The sequence below is a fragment of the Myiozetetes cayanensis genome, unplaced genomic scaffold (assembly GCF_022539395.1).
Source record: "Myiozetetes cayanensis isolate MyiCay16 unplaced genomic scaffold, myiCay2020 scf1, whole genome shotgun sequence".
Taxonomy (NCBI): Eukaryota; Metazoa; Chordata; class Aves; order Passeriformes; family Tyrannidae; genus Myiozetetes; species Myiozetetes cayanensis.
The window spans coordinates 129,858,555-129,881,538 of record NW_026086604.1 but is presented as its reverse complement, the minus strand read 5'-3'; the positions used below and the strand labels follow the sequence as shown (position 1 = coordinate 129,881,538).

The following is a 22,984-nucleotide window of genomic DNA, read 5'->3' as shown; positions in this document are numbered from 1 at the left end:
CTTCTCTGTATTAGATAGAACGTGCTATATTGGCAGAAACAGCTTCAAATCAAATAAGGCTGTCCAGTCTATGAGAATGATATTATTCAAACTACATAGAATTAGCCAATCGTAAAATGATTGGGTTTAGAAAGGACCTTAAAGATTATCCAGTTCCAACTGCTCTGCCATATGCAGGAACGCCTTCCTTTAGACCAGGTTGATCAAAGCCCTGTCCAACCTGGCCTTGAACATGAGGGTACTGATACACAGTTCATCTAAGGGTTTATGTACTTAAGTGTTATCTAAAGCTATAATTGGACTAAACAACAAATTCTAACACTAAGAATTTCAGATATGTAGATTTATTTTGTTATCTCTTATTAATATAAAACCTGGCAATGAGTGTATGTTAACCTACCTTTGCCCAGAGGGCTGCTGAAAGTCCCAGGACAGGACTTACTGCTAGTATTACAAGGGTTAATTTCCAACCTCTTATGAGACCAACAATAAATCCTGCTATAAATGCTGTTAGTTGTTGAACGAGAAGTCCAACCTTGTCACCTATTCCTTCATTAATCTTGGAGACGTCACTGAAAAACAAATCAGATCCAGAAAGGAGGAAAAATGTAGAAAGCGAAAGAAAGGTTTTCAGTTTTGTTACATGATCACCTGTGTGGAGGACATTCTTTATTATTCAATTGTTTCCAAATAACAGTTTTCTTCAAGGTAAACCACTATAAGGTGTGGTCAAAGAAAATTCCCCCTTTCTTGTAAAACTGTAATTCTATAAACCTAGTTTTGTCTGAAAATGTTGAAATTCTCTCTACATTGCAAAACTACTCTCACTTTCTTAATTCCAGATTTTTGATCTGTTTGGCACTTGTGGTCTATTTGGGAATAAAAGAAAGGGAAAGAGAAGAGAAAATCTTGTCAAGCAGTTAAAGCTGTTCACACTGCTGGGGTCAGTTGGCACCTTATTCAGTCCTCAGTGTGCACAGAAATGAACTATGTTTTCTCCTGCAAGGGATAACTGCATAGGCTGGGCTTTAGTCACCCTCAGAGTTCAAGGAAACTTAAGAAAATGCTTTTCTAACTTCCTTGTGATGGTCCAGTATGAAAAATATTAGAAATTCACTCTCTGAGACTCTCCATGAGAAAACTCGAAAATTTAATTTCACAGTGAAAATAAAAATAAAAATTCGTAACTCCTATGTGCTTAATAAGGTAAAATAACATTGAGAAAGGTATAGTGTACTTACTCTAGAAGACGAGTGTTAAGTTCTCCCACATCATTTACATCAAACCATCCAATTTCTTGTCTCATAATTGCGTGAAAAAATTTTTCTCTAATTTTTTTTATTTGCCGACCTGATGCTAGGGTCCAGAGTGAAGTTTGTAAATAAGCAGCAAGAAGAACAGCAGCTCCTATTGCACAGTAGTAGTATGCATATCTAAAAGAAAAAATAAAAAGGGTAAAAAAGGTAAGAACCTCTTACATTGATTTTAATTACCTCACCAGTGTGAATTTAGCATGATGCTTTCTTCTTCTGTTTCAGATCTCTGTAAAACTTGGTAAGTTTTCTATGAAAAGTATTTAATGTCAGGGGGTTTTTTTGCAATAACCAAAACAAAGATATAGTTAGACAGGATGCAATGCCATTTTCACTTATATGTGTCGATTCCAAAAAATCCTTAGCATTTTTAACACCCATGGACAGACCTAATCATATATACCTATATTACATGCACATTTACATCATACAATGTGCCTGCCTACAGAAATATATATATGGATGGATGCTGGAAATGTTTCCTGATTGGAAAATACAGCATTACTATATGTACTATATCTATTGCAAGCAAATGCCATCGGATCAAAAATTCTTTTCCTCTCTATTTTGTGCATAGCTGATATTTTACTTTTAAATTAATTCAGCCCTGTGCAATGAGCAGGGTGTCAAATCCAAACCAGGAGTGTGTGAACCACTGTATTTCTCAAACTGGAACACAACTTGAGTCACAACTTTAAACTATGCAAAAAGAATTAAATCAATTTTGATTTGATACATGATTGACATCAGAATCAGTTATAGGTGAACTTAAACCAGAATTAAACCAGAAAAATATATCTGAACTGATTCAATTTGTAAAGTGTGACCAAAACCAAGGCTTAAATATTCATGGTGTATATATCTGTAATTATAAGAATACTGCATCTATATAAAAGTAAATAATGAGAAAAAAACTTTAAAACTCTAATGACTTTCACTTGTGTACTAAGTTATGCATATTGATTCTGTAGAACTCTTACATGCTCCTTGGCAGGAGCAAATTGCAGGAATCTGTGTGCAAATGCTCTGCTCAAAAAAGGACAGAATGGCTTTACAGATTAAACTTTTCAAATTTTAATCTAGTCTTTCTTGTGGCTATGATACCATACAGTTTAGTTAGGGACTTTGGAACTATACTCATTATAAAATGCATTTAATCAAAACTGTTTAATAAAAGCAGGTTAATGCCTAACAGAATGCTGGTTAGTTGAATATTGACTTTGATCACATTCAGCTTCATTGAAACTCTATAAAATTAAAAAAAAACCTTCCCAAACTAAACCCAAGAGCACTGTGTTTAAATTCAGCAGAAATTACTTTAGACAATTACTTTATGATGTTCTATCACTTCAAAGAATTGATTTATGCTTGGACTTTGCTTCATGACAAATTGTATCAAGAGGAATTCCTATCTTTGACAGATTCTGTGCTGATGGAACATATTCTGTAAATTCACTGCTGAAACTAATCAGAGAGTAAATGCTCATTGCGTTGTAAAGTAATACCTATTTTTCTTCTGAGAACTAGTAGGGGTTTGGGAAAGCTGTTGTTTAACAAACACAACCAAGTCCACATGTATATTTCAGTGTTTGAACACACCTCTGTGAGAACTTTGTCCTTGTAAATAGTTTTTATTATTATTTGACCTGCTGGCAGGCGTTCTTAGAGAAACAAGGAGTGGGTACAACCATCTGCTTCTTCAAACCAGTGGAATCACTAACTCAAGGCTCTATCTAGAAGCTTTGAAAAAAGCAAACCTATTCCAGTGCTGCCAAGATGTTCCTTATTAAACAATTTATTTCTAATTAGAAACTTGTGCTGTTTTTATTCTTACTTGTACTTTCAGAGTTAATGTCTAAAAGATAAGGTGGCATGCATGATGTTTGTGGTTGTTTGATTCTGGCTGGAAGACAGGTGCCCAACTTAACATGCTCTATCCTCTTCCTCAGCTGGACAGGGAGGAGAAAAATACAATTAAAGGCTCATGGGTTGTGATAAGGACAGGGAGAAGTCACTCAGCAAATAAATAATGGGCAATACAAGTTCTATAATTTTATATGTAGTAAGAACAACTATTTTTCAAGTTCTTTTAGAGCAAACATAAGACATTAAAAATATTGTGCAAGTAGGCATCAGGTATTTACATTTTCCCAACATCCAGCCTCCCCTGGCACAACTTGAGGCTATTTGCTTTTGCCCTATTGCTTATTTTTCGGGAGAAGAGACAGACCCTCACCTCGCTACAACCTCCTTTCAGGTATTTGTAGAGAGCGATTTAGTTGCACTTGATGCTTTGGCAGCAAAGTAGATACTATCTGACAATTTAAATCCTGGTTTTTGCAAGTGAATCACCACAGCTCAAGAAATCGATGGATGATAGTCAACATAATTTTTTATCATAACAATTACTCTTTATGAATTCAGAGGAAGAGAAGTAAAAAAGAAGGCAAGGCAGATGTAATTGGAACACAGAACACCTCTGAAATAGGGGCAAAATGGGTGAGAGCAAGAGATGACAGAGAAATTTTGGGGAATGGCTGGGGATGTTCAAGAATCTTCCCAGTGCCTCAAATAATCTCATGTGCCAAACTTTAGGTAAATATATTATTCAATCAATCATTGTTTTTGTGTTCCTTAAAGTGTGCAAAATATTCTTGGGAGAAGAATGGCTTGAACAGAAATGTGTGCCTACACTAAAAAAAGAGGAAATACCAATTTCTAATTACCTTGTCATATCTTCTTCCAGCTTCTCGAGAATTTCTGAAGTAAAATTCATTTGAGAAATATTCAGTCCTTAGAAAGAAAGAGAAAATACTTTTAATAGAGCAAGCTTTAATAAATTACTTTTCCTGCATGCTGGGCAGCATAGTTGGAGTTGTTACATCTCATTTGGAATCAAGTTGATTTGAATGAAAGGAGAAAATTTTAACAAAAATTAATGAACTTTACTAATATAAGATTAGTCATAACTCCATTGACTACAAAATGATATGAGGGTAACTTGAGATTAAAATGTCTTCCTGAGCGCAGATAGAATCATAGAATGGGTTGGGTTAGAAGGAATCCAACACCAGGCAGAGTTCCATGCACTCCAGCTGGTCATTGGCATAGAAGGTGACACCCTCTTCTCATCTTCCCAAATGTTCTTCCAGAAGAGCCTGTATCCTTTCATTTCAACATTCAAGTCATAGGTAGGTCCCCTCTCCAGGCTCCAGGCATCTCTTGCAGCTGCTGGCATCGCACTGGTAGGAGTGGGATGGACTGAGGTTCCTCTCCCTTGGCAACTTAAGTTTAAAGACTGGGCAAACCTATGCCCAAAGATGCTCTTCCTCTTCTCTGACAGATGGACCCCCCCAGACCCCAAGAGAAGGGATTTCTCAATGTGAGTCCCATGGTCTGAAGTAACTGAATCCCTGGGCACCGGTCCAGTAATCATTTTTTGATTGACAAGATTTGATTGGCCCTTTCAAACCCTTTCCCTTTGACTGGGAGGACTGATGAAAAAAACTACCCACACTCTACCAATGCTCTCAGTTCAGAGGACAACATAATCTGATCTATGTGCTTATACCAAAGTGACAGTACCACTCCTTCCTCTTGCATCCAGCAGTGCATGCCTGCACTCCTCTGTGTTTGAATTCACAGTTCTGATTCAGCAAATGAGTCTAGTCAACAAATTGATCCCAGAGAAAATTAGTACTTTTATTTTTGGTAGTGAATCTCCGATGAATCTACCTACTGATCTGATTCACCTCATAAACTATAATTGTCAGATTTGATGCAAGGGAATCAACAAGAGCCCATGCTGAAGAGATGGAAAACCAGCCACTTTGTATTTATTACAACCACAGTTAAACATGACTTATTGAAAGTGCACTGTAGCAGATAATTGGGAAAAAAAGTCAAAAATAAAATCTATTAATGCAGAAACTGAAAAATACGATAAAAATCCCCCAAAATATAGTGTATGGCTACTACAATGAACATGACTTACTAATTTGTGTGGTAGTATAGCATGGGGGTTTCTGACATCAATATGTCCTGTCAACATGCCTGAATTTCCCCATCTCTTTTTTAAATATGAGCCATTGGTCTCATCACTGCAGATATATTCTTACCTGTAAAATTAAAGTCTTCAGAAGCAACAAAGCTGTCAGTCATATCACCAAAAATTATCATTGCAATAGGGAGAGCGCTTCCATGGGCTACTGCCAGAGTAGTGCCTATTAGCATTAATAATTTGTCTGAGCAAGTGGAGTATCGAAACTGTGAGTGAGAAGAGAAATTAATTCTGTTGTATTAGAATACTAACACAATGCTATGTCTACAAAGTCAAGAAAGTAAAGACAAAGCTATCAGTTGTACACCTGCTGTCACAAAACTATAACTTTATCAGAAATTCAGTTTACAAAACAATTTAAATGTACAGGAATAAATCCTTTCAATATAAGCACTTTTATGCTATAAACTCACAAAACTAGAGAGGTGTGCTATATTAATATTTGCACCTGGGTAAGAAAGGCCATAGGCATAAGAAATTTGCCCTTTGTAAGTTCACCATATAAAGTTCAAATTATAAGAAATTTTAATGGCATTGTGATAATTAAGGCAATAATTTCTTTTGCTTTAAATTCATTATTATGGAGTCAGAAAAACGGTTCCTAATGTACTACAGACATTATAAAAATGTGCTGAAATCCTAAATCCTCCTGCCATTGAACTTAATAAAGCTTGAGTTAATCTATTACAAAGCCATTGGTTTTATTCTGTACTGTAAAATACTATGTTTATTGGTATAAATTATTGTCCTATGATGTAATTGTACAAGTGCAAGCTGATATAGCAAAGAAATTGGGCGTTGTCCAGCATCATGGACTATAGTTTTATGTCTGTTATTTGCAATATCATTGCTGTGTATCATGCATACAAAACCTACAAAACCAGAAAATATTTCACTAGTACTAAAAGAGGACCTATGGTTAATTTTGATTAAATATTAAAATAATGTGATTTTTTTTTTTAAATATACAGAAAAAAAATCTGGAATTTAAAGTACTTTTTAGTGCTCAATTCTTAATTTTAAGTTTTGTCAATGCCACGGAGTCACTCTTTACTGCTGATTCAGATGACTGAATAATGATTGATGGGCCTAATTAGTATAATTAGTACCTGACTCTGGTAATTTAGAGGATAAGACCACACATAATTGTAGATACATGGCTGCCCTTTTTATTGTGTCAGAAGAAATGACTGCACATGGAAATCCCTATCTTTCACAAGCAAAAAGCTGTTATGGGTGTGTTTAGCATGATCGTTTACTAAGGGAAGACTCCTAAGAATCCTTAACAGTAATAAGACAGCTTCTTTAATATAACTGCATCCACAAATAGAACTGCTTGATTTCTATTCTACAGCCAGTATTCTGCAGTCTCAAAATTTTTGGTACAGACAGTATCATAGATGCAGTACACTAGCATAACTGCAATAATTTTTGTTTAGCCTTTTGAAATGTGCCTGCATGTATATATAGGTACACATATACAGAAAGAATAAATCTTACCAGAGCAAACGGGCTGACCACCTTAGGTTTTTCCCCTTTCTTCTGCTTCTTCTTTTTCTCACTAAGAAAAGGCGTGATGATTTTAGTGAATTTAAAAATGGATGACATTTTACAGAAATACTAGTGCAACATATTAAAGCAGTTCAATTCAAACATAACTGCGAAATAATTTTACAGCCAAAAAATTGTGTTTAAAATGAATACGATTTATTGAGCATTCCTGAGAATACCTTAAATCACCAGGTATCAGCTCCTGAATGCTGTAAATTTAAGTCAAGTTCTCCCCAGTTCACCTGTTTCAGTGGTTCCACTATCTGGTCAGAGAAGTTGTGAACTGAAGCACTATATAATTTCAAAATAGGAAAGGGGACAATAACTTACAAAATCAACAGCGGGTGGGGAATACATAAAATTTTTGAGGTATGTAAAATATTCCCTGCCATGCGAAAGATATTAAGATAATGTTTAGCAGATAACATAAATGTATCCAAGATGTTCACTCCAACATAAATTCTGTCATATTTCAGATTTATCTTTCAATAAACTCTAGTCAATACTGTGGACACTTAATCCTTACAAGAAAAAGATAAAGGGTCCTTCTGCACCAATAAACATGTCAATCAATGCTACTCTCAATTTGATACAAAGCTTATTGTTATTAGGCTTTTCTGAAAAATAAAGTAAAATAAACAAATGAAATTAAATATAATATAAAATAAATATTATATAAAATAATCTTATAAGCTTCAATACAGAATGTTTACAATGTTTAAGAATACTTACGGTTTGTCTTCGTATTCATGACCCTGGATGGTGACCTCATAACTATTTCCATCCACAGTATAGTTCTTCTTTTCATCTTCAGAATGCATTTTAAATTTATTGAAAATAGCTCCCTGTAAAATAATTGAATGAGAAATATATAACCTTAAGCAAAGGACACTAATCTCAAATATAGATACTTATTGAAATTAGTAAATTTATTAACATCATACATTGAAAGTGAATCCTCATAATGAAAAAGTATAAGCATGTTGAGAACAGTTCAGAGTTTTTGTTTCTTTTCGAACACCTACATTTTGTATTTGTATCCATTTGATAACAATAGGTTGTTCATTTCATTTCATTTGAGTGACCCGAGCATAATATTTTCTGCAATTTGCAAAGATATACAAAATAAAGGAGAAAGGAAATGTTTATTTAAAAGATTTAACTGTTATCCAGTTAATTGGATTTGTCCCAATTTTAGACATCAGTGAATTTATAAAATATCTCTTATTTATAAAAAATCTCAAACTACTGACATACCTGGAAGGTTGTTCTTGCTCTGTGTCCAGTCCTCTGAAAAATTACTCAAACACGAGCAGAATTAAGATGGTTCAGACACAGCATGACTGGACTTTGCTCTTGTTACGTAAGACAGAGATAACAAATAGCTTTCTGTCGGTTTTTTTCCCACTCCAATTGCCTCTCCTATTTTGGAGAGAAAAGTGTATGCACTTTGGACTGTACCTCTCTTTTCCTAAAGGGAATAATACTACTCCTTAAACACACATTTATTTCATTGTCACCTGGGAAAACAACCCTGAATACTCTATTCTTCCATCAAAAAAATTTCCCTGTATCTACTGTTGGCTTAACTATGCTCCTTAAAACTCAGAGGAATTCCTCTTTACCTTATTAGAGGTGTTGCTGAATGCTCCAAGTAACTGTTACACTTAAGGATGAATCCATTCTTGAATACACAGCGAGAAAGAGACCAAATAATGCTGAAGGATTGTTTTACTCTTTTGTTTCTTTTCCAATCTTCTAAGTCTAATCCAGGAAAACATGACCCATCTAGCATGAAAGAAAATAGGATTTTACTATAGTGCATATAATTTCTCATTTAAATAACTGCAGAACAGCAAGATGAGTTTCAGATTCAGTTTAAAAATGGTTTGGAAATAGCTGTGGTCAACAGAAATCTTCTCAATTAGCATATTTTTGATTTTTGAATTTATGTTCAGATTCTAAACTGTTTGAAATGGACCTCTTATTAGTAGTCCACTTGAACCACTATTAATGGACGTTGTGAAATGTGTTGGCTTTATCAGTATCTGTAGGCATTACTTTGATGAAAATAATAAATATTTAAAACATTTAAAATAAATTAATTTTACTTCTTAACTCTTTTTTCATTGTATGTATTAAACTAGATATTTTCAACACTTTTACAGAAGTAAAATTTGTGAAAAGTTAAATAAAAATACTTGTCCTAGAAGACAGGTAGATTTATATTAATTTCTCTGTAGGTGTCCTATAACTTAACTCACAAAAAACTTACTAAATCTGATAATTACACAGAAGAAATTATTTTTGTTCCTTTTTATCATGTATGCCTGTAATCTCAAAATTTTGGTAAAACAGTATTTTTATAAATTTTGGAATATAAATAGTCTTATCAGTTTGAGAAATGGTTTAGAAAGGGTAGTTTAGCATTGTCAGTCAAGCAAAATACAAAGGATTAGTAAGTATAAGTACTATAATAATGGCCAGTCTTCGCGAGTGAAGATCCGGGGAAGGTCTTTACACCTTCCAGCCTGCGCATTGGATTTTTTAGGTGAGACACAGTGTGCGCGGAACTGAGCCCACCCTTTAATCCTAAGGTTCATCTGCCGGGGCCAAGCGAGCTTGGACGGTGGCAGCGAGGTCCTTAGGATGTAGATGGATTACCTCATAGGGCTAACGAGCTCCATCTGCCCAGGGAGTGTCCCTGACCAGGAATCGAACCCGGGCCTCGGCGGTGACAGCGCCGCGCCCTTAACCACTAGACCACCAGGGGCTCCCTGTATAAGTACTATCTGTTTATGAAAAGTCATTCTGAAATATCTGTATGGAGGTCTATCCACAGCAGTTAATGGGTTTTAACCTGTGTGCCTAAATACTTTCCTATACTTGATCCTAATGAACTGGTCCAATTATTTCAGGGAAACTGAATAAAGTCAAACGAGAAACTTTAAAGAAAATTATTTGATTAAAAAAATTAAGTATTATATGCAGGACTTTCACAACTATTTCACCTTAAAGGGAGAATGGTCAAAACTTTCACAACATTCTGTTATCCCATATCAGTCTTGATGCTGTTGCAGTGCAATCATGATAAGAAAGGGAAATAGAAATACAGCAGAAGAGCAATTTAATTTTTACCAGAGTTTCTATTGCCTGCACATAGTAAAGAAAAGAAAATGAAAGACACCTGTCCTTATCACACCATGAGCTGAAGCAACTAAACTGATACTCAAAAGATGGGAAAATTGGGAACATATTTTACAGTATTTTACATCTACTTAGTAAGATACAAAATTTTGTAATTTCTCTATAGCTTGTATACTTTGACTGTCCACTCAGCTTCACAATTGCACAGAATTTGAAATCAAAAGATCACTAAATCCTTCTGATCTCTTATAATTTGCAGTTGACTATAAATCATTCAGATACATCCATGTTAAAACTGATAATTTGGGTTTGACTATGTAATTTCAGCCTGAAGAGGTTAAATTTGCATCATGAAACAACAACAGAAGAATCTGAGGCATCACCACTGCACATTACCTGCATTGAGTATAAAAATATATTCACATGTATGTGAATGTAGTAGGTGATTCACAACCAAATATGTAAAAAAACACCTAGAAACAATGTAGGTGGCAGTCATTTTCTTCTGAGAAGAAATGCTGTCTCATCCAAAGTCTGGTGACCAGTTTTGCCCTAAATACATTAGAAGGATTCATAATCTCAATGTTTGAAAAATGCTGTCTTCGCTCAGGTCAGTTATTTGGTTAAATCAACAGCTTACCCTCAGCTTTAACCAACCGTTAATGTCATCAAGGGAGATTTTTAAGTTCTGTAGACTGAAGAGCTGAGGCATGAAATCTCCTATAGACATTGTCTGTATCGAGTGGATATGGACTTGATGCTAAGTAAAGATGTCATGAAAAGCAGAGTGTCCTGATCATTCAGAAGTCCAGAAGAAAGAAAACCTTTCTTTTTTCTCCTTCTACTTACTAGTCACAAAATTTCACACAGAAGATGGATTTAAACAGAGATGACCAATTTATGGCCTTTGAGCTATTTAAGGCCCATAAACAATTCAAAATTCCTTCCCAAAGCAGTTTGTTATCCAAGAATTAGAAGAAGTAGAGATCTGGTGAAATGTTGGACAATTCAAATCTCTTGTACAAGCACATAAAAAATAACTGATAAGGTTCATGCACCTGGATTGTCCAAAACTCCACTACACCTCCATCTCAGCCCTATCCAGCAGTGGACCAGTGGGATTCTATGAAGCAAATAACAACTGCAGCTCAAAGAGCTACCTCTATTGAGTTGTGTGGTAAATGTCTTAGGCAGTTGAAAGTTCTGCCAAGTGACTCATCGGGTCAGCAAAAGTTGTCCTTGTGTAAAGTCAAGTCTATACGTGAGGAAAATATCTAGTTGTACTTTAAAAATTGCAATGGGTTGCAAGTTTTTTGCACCTATTGGCTAACTGTTTCTGTGCTCCATTTCCCTTCACAGACATTGTTATTTGAAGACAGAACAATACCTATTGGATATTATTATTTCTATGAGGACCTGCATTGTCAGATATATTTTCTATGTGAAAATACTTATACATATTCATAAGGTTTACTCAACCCTCTCTTTATTAAGATAGTAGCCAATTTCCCTTTGGCTGACATGGTTTTATTGTTCTTACATTATATTCACTCATCTTTTTTAGAATTTTGAGTATAAGAACTTCTTGTATGTTGGAAGGATGACCACTGATCCTTTGAAATAGTTTGTCAACTCTGTAATGCTAAACTGAGGTACAATTAATTCCCTTCTCCTACTTGATATAAATGCATGGTTTGAATAATCTCTCCTGGGCACTCTAGTGCAATGAGAGACTGTACTGGTACAATAAACTATGACAAACCTTAAATTCTTCACTAAGTCGTTGCTCTTACAGATCACTCACCAGTCTTTTCAGTATAGCTCTGTTATTCACAATAGTGTTTAAATTGTATTTTGTATAATTATAACCTATTTTTTGGATTGCAGTTAAGTTAGGTAACATTGATCATCCTGTATTGTAACTCACTATTAATTATTCCATAGTTTCCAAGTACTTAATTACCAAAATTTGCTTGTCCAACCCTCTCCTATATGTCAAAATGCCTCAACATTGATGAACAAACTTCTGGAACAGTAGAAAAGGCATTTAAAAAATAGAGCTGTCATGTTTTGTGGTGAAGTCTCAACTGCTTATGCTTCCAGAAAACAATTTGTGTTGAGAGAATCTCATCCCACAAATCACACATTGGTTCCATATATTTTTTTTAATCTGATGCAGGCCAGCCAAGGGGATGGCCAACTGGGACATATCAGAATAAACAACCAAAGCAAAAACTTTAATGTAACTTTGATAGCAGAGACAAAACATAGTGAAATGATGTCATTATGCCTTCAAAATTTTTAAATAATATCAAGAAAAAATAGCCTTTTTTATACTTACAATAAAAATAGCAAACAAGACTAGAAACTGAAGCAAATACTTCAAAGTCTGAATATAATACATATAACCAGAGAAAAATTCCACAAGCTACTTCTTTCTTTTCTTTACTTTAAAGATGGAGAGTTGGATTTTCCAATAAGCTCCAGGTAGACAAAATTGTGGAGTGGATCCCAGAAATTCTGTAATGATTCCTCAATGATATTCAATCCTAGCATAAATTAGAATAACTGTGAAGAAGCTCTGATTTATAGTACTCAGGGAACTCGTGTTCCATTTTAGGAGCCTCTTTCCTGTTAATCAGTGTTGGAAAAGAATAGTACGTTGCACAGGAATTTTGCCAACTTGGCTACCATTCTGTCCACAAGACTTGTCATATGTGACAAAAATTATTATACTGTCAGAAAACGAGAATTGTGTGTTCCTTGAACTATGTTGTATGCTCAGCCACGAGATAATGCCTTTTGGAATCGGTGGACATTTTATTTGTCCCAGATTAAGCATGACGACAAATCAAGTTATTGTAAGCACCAAGCTACTATTTGTGTTTAAAAAGAAAGTTTACTCTGAAAAGCATGCTTTAAAATTACAAAACTCCACTTCTGTTGTCCCGTGATCTGATTTGAAGTTAATTATTTATTCTCTTAAGGAGGACTGCCATCAACTAACGTCACTAGCTTCCTATGACTAATGTGTAAGTTTTCAGCTTCACAAACTCAGTCTTGTTTCTGAAAGCTTCAAAGTTTTTTGGCTTATACTTAAACAAGAGAAAATCCAGACAAACCTACATCTCATTTTGAGAAATATTTTCTGTATATGGGAAACACTTCCTTGGTGTTTATTTGTCACCAAAGTTGTTAAATATGACTCAACGATGCATTAATGTGTGAGGATATAATATTTTTCATAATCATTACTTGCAGTATAGTTGCATTTAAAATTATATTCTTACTACAGTTATAACAGAAAAATGCATTTAAAGAAATACAGTATGAAACATTTGGGATTTAAAAATGCTCAGGACTTTATACCACAAATGAAAAATTGCAGGAAAAAAAATTAACAAAATTACTTCTTTGTCCAGGTGGAAAACAATTGAAGCTGAATAAAACATATATTATTACAGACACATTCAATTTTTTTTTACTGATAACTTTTCTGGGCAGTGATATGCCTGGTAACATTGTAACAGCATAAGTAACCCTTCCCTCACCAAGTCCCTTTGATTGAACAGACACCTTTTGCTGAGCACAAAGAGCCCTTTGTAAATTGAATACACACAACTTAAAAGTATTCAGCAGTTACTGATTAGTTATCATACACAACCATGTTTTGATAACTTGAATTAATGAAATATTAAACTGACTGTTGGTATGCTCAGTGTTCTGAATAAGAAACAGGAAAAGTCTTTGCTGGCCAAGAAGTCCCCAGTGAGGTGGGGTAGAGCTTGTTTCTACTGCCTCCGGAATAGATTCTCATTGTGACTTAATTGCTGTCTTCCAAATTGCTGCTTTTCCCTTTTCATGATGATGTTTTCTCTTGAATCCTTAAACTGTTGCTTAACTCCATCTCAAGACTATTACCTTTGTCTGCCATTTTACCTTTCTTACCTTGTAGAAGTCCACTTTATCAACTTTGCAGTTCTTGCCCAGAATTTCACAATGTCCTCACAAGTCTGAGAGAGGGTGACACAGCTGTGTCTTGGATCCCAGACAGCTGAAGTCCTAAGGAAGAAGGAAAGGAGTTTTCAATGTCACTAACAATATGTCACTGTATATGAAATATATAACAGCATTAACATTATATCCTGTACAGAAATCAAAGCTATTGACTTATTCACTTGTGCAATATTATTCAAAGTCATATTTTATGAATACTTGCAATTCTATTCCGTACAATTTGTGAAATGTCTAGATTACACAGCAAATTATGAGAATTAAAAACCTGTCATTCAGCTTCTGCCTAGTAATACTGAATTCCAAATTTTTGTTTATTTCTCAATTCTACAATTAAAGTTTGTTATATGTGGAAGACATATAATGTCAAAACGCCATCCTGGCCATCCTCCTTCCTCCAGATCAGATCAATTGTTAAATATGTCATTCTTGACAGGTGTTTAAGTTCTGTCTCTTCATTGATAGCTTCTAAAAACAAAGATGGAGACCTTTAGACCATCTGAAATACTAGGAAGTTTTTCTGATGTCTAACACGAATTGCCCTTGAGATAGGTTAGACCTACTAGCCCTTTCCTATTCCCAGCAAATACAAAGAACAACTTCTTCCATTCCACTTTGCAGTACTTCCAAAATTTTAATGTTGCTTTCACAAATGTTGTCTGTCCTCTCTAGACAAAAAACAAAACAGAACAAAAAAACCACAACAAAAAAACCCCAAACAAAACAATCTAGAATGAAATAAAAAACCTAGTTTCTATAACCACTTAGATAGAGTTGGTGCCATTGATCTTTGCCATTACTATCCTCTGGACCCAAACTGTCTCACAGGTGGGTTTTTTTGTTTATTTGGTTTGTTTGTTTGTTTGTTTTGTGGAAAGTATCCTCAAACTGGTGCTTCTTTCAAAAAATAGGGAAATATTTTAAGTTTCTGTAAGTAATATGACTTTTTTGTCCTCTAGCATTAAGGAAGCATACTTACATATTTAATCTATAGATTGAATTTTATTACACTGTTGAAACGACTAAAAATAATCATTCAGTTCATCTCATAAGTCATTGATTATGGCACTATGAACATGTTCGGTATGTTAATCTTTAAACACAGTCAAATTGCTTTGTTCCTTTTTTATGTTTACCATAAAACAAATGACGGTACACTCTAAGGGAACTGTGTTTCTACAGGTACTTGTATACAGTATAGACGTGTTCACAGGCTCCAAACCTTTTAAACAGCCATAACCACAGACAGTAGGGGTAATGCTTCCTCATATCAACCACCTATGCATCCAGAAACATGCTGTCACATGCCAAAGCTCTGTCTGCCTTACAAAGCACACCAGTGCATCTCTGATAACAATCCAGGGAGATTCAACAGGAAGATTCCAGTTAGGGTATCAAGTTGTGCTGCATGTGACCATTTTGCAAGAAACAGTTCTAAAGAGACTGGATAAAATAAATCTCTCACCATCCAGGACTTCAGCAACTAGATCGTCAGATTTCACTGAGTTGTGGCCAGCTGCATTATGGCTACAGTTACTGAGGAGGTAATCGCTTGTAGCCATTCCACTGACTCAAACTAGATGTTCTCTCTCATTACCCATCTGCAGCTTCTCTTAACTCCCAATTTCCTTCTTTCCATAAGGAGTCTTTAATCTTAATTCCCACAAATTTATTTCCTAAAGTCCTATCCAATGGTTAATCCAAGCTCCTTGTCTCTCCTAACACTTCCAGGTACACAAGATCCTGGTTTGCTTGCAGTTCTAAGTTATCTTTAGTCCAGGGACTGTCAACAGCCGAAGCTGGTGGCAGAGAGAATGGAAAAGACTCACTTCAGTTCTGACAAGCTGGCATGTCATAAAGTCATTAAAATATATTTTGATTCCAAAAACGTTTATCTGGATAATACATCCAGATATTATCCATGTTAGGGAAAACCAACATTTTCCCATATATTTCCCGCTGATATTTGAATTTATTAGACTTTGGCCTTGCAAATCCAAATTTCACCTTTTTTTCTTATTTATGTCTTACTCATTTCTAAGCATAAGCTTTGAGTAAAAATGACATAACATACTAAACAGCAAAGTGATCAATGAAAGTGCTAATCATAGCCAAATATGAGTAATATCAGTAATATAGTAATTAGTAATATCAGTAATTAGTAATATCAGTAAAATAGAGACCTTCCTGCCCAAGAAACAGCAGTAAGAACCAATAAAAAATATTTAACTAATCAGCAAACCACAGGGGTCTTGCTCAATGTTCCTCCCTTTCCCTGTGTAGGCTGTGAAATCACAACATAATTTCTTGTCTACTTCCCAGACAGAATGGGAGATGAAGGCTGTAGGTCAGAGCCGGAAAGACTGGGGGATGGCTCCATAAAAAGTCAATATTCATGGGGACCCTTGAACCACAAGGTTTCAGACAGCGCTTTAGAACCACCCAATGATAACTGAAAGAACAAAATGAAGGCTTGTATTGCAACTTCCTCACCTTTGCACTCTAGACTTCCTCCTTTGTGACTCAACCCTGAGTCACAACCTCTGCACAGTTCACATTCTGCTTGCATGCAATGACACGTGAATCTGCGTGAGGGTCATGGCATTAAATGTAATTCCTCGATCTCCTTTTATAGTCAGCTATAAATAATTAATGATTAACAGCTCACCCTGACTGAATGAAGTGTTCAGAGCGGTCCTTTTTTTCCACGTCACCTTTCACTGAGAGCAAATGATGTTGTTGGTGTGGAAAATGTTCAAGGAAGTAACTCTCAGCTCATCTGAGCATCTAGTCAACTGAGATACCAACTACTGTAAGAAAATGCCTATATCCCTTGTATTCAGCGTCTGCACCTGGTACACCAGGAATGCTGTTCCAGTAGAAATTAGAGAACTAATGCAAATATCCTAAGGATCCAGAGACCCCCCTCCTGTGGGCAAGATATGCTTATTAAATGATGCAGGGATTCTTTGATGAGAGCATCCTCAGCTGTTCCTTGTATTGTCAGTACTATGAAGCAGAACTGAATTTAGAAAATTAACTGTTTTCAAACTGCCTCTGGTGAGCGTCTATTGGGCTTGGGGGTATACAAACAAAGCCTTCTATCTAAGTAATAGAGGAAATGACCTGGCAGTGATTCCATGTCATGGGCCATTTGCAGAAGACATTATAGCATTTTCCATGGTGCCTGAGGACAGATACTTTGCTAAGTTATCCCACATCCTAAAGGAGACAGATGATTTCTGCAGTGACCGTGCAAGGCTGGTAAAAGTTGATGAAGGCATCCATTTAGTTGGAAGTTATAAGTAGGTGTGGTCAGAACCAGGCCAAGTCCTATAACCAAACTGAGTCCATGGTATGGTGCACATGAGGGAGGAGAACATATCCGCCTAGATTATTTATCTTGGCAACATATCAGAAAAATGCTAGTGTGTCACATAGCATTCTTATGATACTTATGTCACAAAGATTATGTGACAGGATCAGAAGAATTTCTCACACATGAATGTGTATAAGAAATTGTGTGTTAACAAGAACAAAAATTATTGAAATACAGTTCTTCATTTCATTCCAAATATGTATATGACAAAACCCCTTTTGGAATACTGGTGGATTGTTTCACAGAATAGAATTACCATCTACTTTTCTAACTGGTTTCCACGTATAGTCGTATTTCAAGTAAACTGAACTATTTAAGAGTGGTAGATCTCTCAGGGAAAGCATGTGTACATGCTGAAGTCCTAAAAATGAAGGTGAGTCTATATTATCATGAGTGCATGTATGGTCTTTTCACACACTGGGGGTTAGACTGGGTTATCACACTTTATTTGTTATAGAGTTCACCTTGTTCCATAAAATCTGGCATCAGCACTGACATTTCTTCTATTTCACAAAAGGGTGAAGTCACACAGGCAGAATAATGCTTACCTCAAGATTTCACAATAAGATGTTCCCCACAAACATGCAAACCCCAGGAACAGGTACAAGTTATTATCCTCTTCCTTTTGATGTTCCACCACTATGGTAGTGATCAAAACATCCTTTTTGCTAACACAGTATTCATAGCAGTGGCTATTCTGATAATGGTAAGCTAAGTAAACTGATCTCCTCACAACAGATCCATGGATACAGATGAAGACTTGTTTGTCATGCCACATCAGATGACTCATACATACATTGTTAAACCATGATAGGAGATAGAGGAAAAGAATAATAACATTGCTCATCTATGAAAACATCCTTTTTCTTCACATATATTTTTAAAAATATGTAGGAAAAGAGAGGGGTAAACAACAGAAAAGGACAGGGACAATGGTTAAGGTAATGAAGATAAGAGGGAATACAAGGAAATCTCAGTCTTGTGGATCAAAAAAAAGTCTGCATATACTGTAATTTTCAGAAATATGGTTAAAAAAGATGCAAAGCCTCCATTTCAGAATAAAAATCAAAGGGAACAGAAAAGGGAAAATAGTCCTCACTGTGGGTTTACCTCTTTGTGTAAATAGGGGTAAATGGTAACTGCAAAATTTGGTAACTGCAAAAAATGGTAAACTGCAAAAATGGTAACTGCAAAAGATCATTGACGAAAATTATAAAAACTTCCTTTAGGGCACACCAATGGGACTGCAGGAAAGCAAAATGGTAAAATCTGAGAAAAAGAAGCAAAGATATGAGAAAATGGGATAGAATACATAAATTCTTCATTGGCTCATTTTGTTAAGAAAAAGAAAAATCCTGAGGAGGAATGAAAACAATAGAAAATAACAGATCCCTTTCAGTGAAGCCCTTTGGCATCATCTCTTCCTCTCAATAACAAGGACTAGGGACACTCTGCTGCCTAGTTGTCCCTGGTCTAGTGGTGAAATTACAATATAATCAGTGTAAATGGCCAATAACAATATTAGTACTAGCTGGTCAAGAAAAGAACATTAACTACCACTAGTGCCATGATGTTAATTGATACCATAAAGTCAATAACCACTCTTCAATGGTTATTTGTTCCAGCAGGAACTCAAGAAAATGGAAAAATGATAAAATTTGTATTATATGCAAGAAGAGATGTTCAAGTACCTGTATTAAGATCTCTGCCTACAGTTAAATAGCTGCCAAGTTCAGGAGTTCCTCCTGAGTATAGTAGTGGGAGGACCCCTCATATAAATACCAGGGAATTATTGGCATAGCCTTGCTGAAACAAAATGGGTTAGATTCAGGTTTTGCTACGGATGTTTGTGGAATTGGGCCTGACCAGTGGGAGGTGAGGGTGGAGTGATTCCTGCAAGTCATTGATGCTTTGTTATTAAGAATCCGGAGGAAGTAAAAACAGTGGATATTTGGGTAACAGAATTTCCTCAAGTTTTGTGTGTCTGTAAGCTAAAATGTGAAAAAATAGAAGGTGTGTATGACTGGAAGGTCCAGATCCTTCTTCCCAAAAAACAGTATCAACACCCAGATACCCAGAAACAGAGGAAGGACTCCAATCCACCAACAAGTTTACTGGAAAGCAGGTTCTTAGTACAGAGACTTATCTTTTTAACATCCTTTTCGTCCAGGGTTAAAAGCAAAGAAAAAACCCTAAAAGTGGGATTTCAACACTTACATAAGGTAGCCACCTCTCAGGCTGTTTGTAGTGGAAACATGCCTGAAATTCATGTAGCACTAAGCAGAACATTTCACTGATTTTTTGGCTGTTGATTTAGCCTTGCTTTCTTCACAATTCTACTAAGAGAGCAAAGCTGGTAACAACAAACATTTAACCACGGAGAGAAAGCGATATTATTTTATCCATGTACTTCAAGATTTTCAGATCAAATGTATTGCATGTGGATGAAATTACCATCGAAATGTGTTATGTCATACCATACATGAATGAATGAATTGGTACATGGAAAAAATTAACTGAAAGTTCGGGAATATATTCAGGAAGTAATAATCATTACTTTCAACACAAGCTTTAAAGTTAATTATGACAAGACTCAGCTGGTACAATCTGAAGTGAAATACTCAGTAATAGTTTTAGGTCAGGAAGGAATGGGATCAGCAAAGGGTAGAACTGACTATGAGAGTCTATGCAAATAATAGTTGCATGAGATTCACTTTTGGAATTGCTTACATTTTTGTGAGAATTACATCTGCAGAAATCAGTAAACCACTAATCAAATTAGCAAAGAAATTTCACAAACAAAAATGGAAAGAAAAAAAGAACCAAAAATGCACTACTTTAAACACTGGACTTTAGATGCTCAGATTATTGTAAACTGTTTTATGTTCAGCTGGCCACTACTGAACTCCACTGTGCTAAGAACACAGAAATAAGATGAAAGTTACAGCCTTTGCTTTGAGAGTCTTAAAACCGGTGGGAAAGAGCTCTATTACATATTAAAAATCAGGTTAAGCATTGGCATAGGCAATTAGCTTCAGGAATACATCACTAGAGGCTGTTTTGCAGTAACACATGTCATAACATGTTTCACTAAAGGATATATCACACGTACTGCACTGAAGTTCATAATCAGTGGAAAAGTACAAACTGGATATATATCAAACCCTAGGCTAGCTGGACAATGGCTTTTATAAAATAAGAGCTTTCTGTAGAATGTCACAAAATTTTATCACTAGCTCTATATGGCTTTTAACCACTGGAACAGAACATAAATGCACTTTTACCTTATGCGTGTCTCACCGGGTAGGAGCTCTGCTATCAGCTTCGTGCCACAGGTTATTCAGTGTGCTTTAGAAATGGCTCCAGTTCTTCTGAAAAGTGTGGAAAATCCTCTATTAGATATGCTGCAACTCCTGGGAAAAATAAAGAGCTGTCTGCCCTCACTCTGCACAAGCAGCAGAGCCACAAGCTCTGCTAATGATGTTAAAAGAGGAACCCGAAGGAAATGATCTAGCTTTGTACATAGTTTCAGACCGGATGTATCAGGCTTTAACTATTTGACTACCAAAGTATAATAAAAGTTACCTTCAAACACAATGGAAATCTGGTAGCCTATCAATCATGGAGAGGAAATCCTGTACATAGGTTAAAAAAAAAGAAGAGAGGAAAAAAATATGCAGGTCATGTAAAAGCACACCAAAAGGAACATACAGAGGCAGCAGTATTGGAACAGTCAAGCACATACCTTTGCCAAGATTGTGGTGGCCCCAGTAGACTTAACATTTGAAGAAACACACAGTTGGAAAACAAACCAAAGAAAATGATACAAAGCAAGGTATCAAAGACTGAGCTATTTCCCACATGAAGATGAGGAAATTGAGGGGTGATTACTATAGAAGCTAGTAGAGAGGTGAAGCATAGTGAGTGTATTGTGGCCAGGTGACAAACACTTGTAGATAAGGAGCACTCTGTACACTTCCAGTAGATTTGTTTCAATAGGTGCATGAACAGGATCATTTACGGGGTCTTTGAATGCAAAAGGGAGTATTAGAAGGTAGGTAGTTGGCCAGACATGAAAACAGATGGGTACATAATAGCTTAGTTTGTGCTTAGTTTGTGGTGAATACTCTCACTAAGAGAACATTAAAACATCAGAATTCATGAGCCGTAGGTTTCATGGTTTAATCCTAGATGGCAACGAAGTACCACAGCCATTTGCTTACTCACTCACCCTCTCTGCCCAGTGGGGTGGGAAGGAGAATTGGAAAAAAAGTAAAAATTCATGGATTAATGTAAGAAGAGCTTAATAATTGAAGCACAGTAAAATATAATAATAGCAATAATAATAATAAAATAGATAGAGAGGAACATAAAACCCAAGAGAAACAAGTAATGTGCAGTTCAATTGCTCAGCATTCACTGACGGATGCTCAGCTGGTCCCTAAGCTCCAATCAGCCCCTCCCAGTCAGCTACCCCCAGTTTATATACTGGGCATGACATCCTGTGGTATGGAATATTCCCTTGGCCATCTCGGGTCAGCTGTCCTGACTGTGCTTTCCTTGCCCTCAGCTTCTTGTGCAGCTCCTCACTGGCAGAACATGAGACACTGAAAAGTCCTTGACTTAGGGGAAGCATTACTTAGCAACAACCAAAACATCAGTGTATTGTCGTCATAATTCTCATACGGAATTCAAAACACAGCACTGGACTTAGAAAAAAAACCAAACTCTTTCCCAGCAAACCCCACAACAACAGGCTAGGATACAAACAGACTACCCTAGATTAGGGTAATCCCACCTTATTCCCAACTACCACACAAAGTGGTAGTTTCCTAATTCTAGTTCCAGTAAAGAAAGCTACAGCCAAGTGTACCACAATGCATATTTCATATATCTCACAATGTAATATACCACATTGTATACTTCAGATGGGATTTAAACCAATAGATTGATTTGAAGCAAGAAACATATATTCCAGGGCAAACAATAAGGAATTATGTGGGAATCTTTGAAGAAAATAAAGGCTCCGCATTGCTTGAAACTTGCAGTTCAAGGTAAATGGAATGACCTGATGGGACTGCAATGGTGAAAAATTGCAGAAAAGTTTGGGATATCGCATCACCTTGTCATTGTAATGGTCTGTGAGCCACAACAGCTTCTCACAAGGTCATGTGATTTAGAGCTATGCCTGGGAGTAAAATGACTGCCTAATGTTTTAACTGAAGAATGTATACAGACCCTATCTAAACACATGAAAAGTGTTTAATGATGTTATAGCAAGTCAGATGGGAAGGAATGCTCAATGCACGCATCATACACAAATAAGAACAAACCAGTACTCTGCAGAATGACAAGGAGGAAGGAAAGTAATGTTCTGTATTTTCCAAGCAAATTTACAGTCTAAACTGTAAATAGGATGGGCTAGATCCAATTATAAACAAAGCAGGACCTTATGTATATCAAGAAAAACTCATGAATGGAAAAATGTCTAAATAGGTCCAGTTTCAATTTTAATTATGG

General features: G+C 35.9%; 1 protein-coding gene across 2 annotated transcripts in view; it reads right to left on the bottom strand.

The window, feature by feature from the left end:
* Positions 1-20,915, bottom strand: part of ABCB1 (ATP binding cassette subfamily B member 1) — a 49,456-nt gene extending 28,541 nt beyond the window's left edge. Inside the window, exons 1-9 of one of the 2 annotated variants that reach the window (XM_050338923.1) lie at positions 20,749-20,915; positions 14,020-14,133; positions 8,550-8,712; positions 7,657-7,769; positions 6,874-6,934; positions 5,432-5,579; positions 4,040-4,106; positions 1,242-1,433; positions 401-572 (exon numbers count right to left, since the gene is read on the bottom strand). In XM_050338923.1, coding sequence (XP_050194880.1) covers positions 401-572; positions 1,242-1,433; positions 4,040-4,106; positions 5,432-5,579; positions 6,874-6,934; positions 7,657-7,745 — 729 coding nt within the window. In that variant the 5' untranslated portion in view covers positions 7,746-7,769; positions 8,550-8,712; positions 14,020-14,133; positions 20,749-20,915. Of the gene's footprint in view, positions 1-400; positions 573-1,241; positions 1,434-4,039; positions 4,107-5,431; positions 5,580-6,873; positions 6,935-7,656; positions 7,770-8,181; positions 8,313-8,549; positions 8,713-14,019; positions 14,134-20,748 lie in introns of those variants that run through there. The other variant, XM_050338860.1, reaches the window with a different exon arrangement.
* Positions 20,916-22,984: the final 2,069 nt, after the last annotated feature.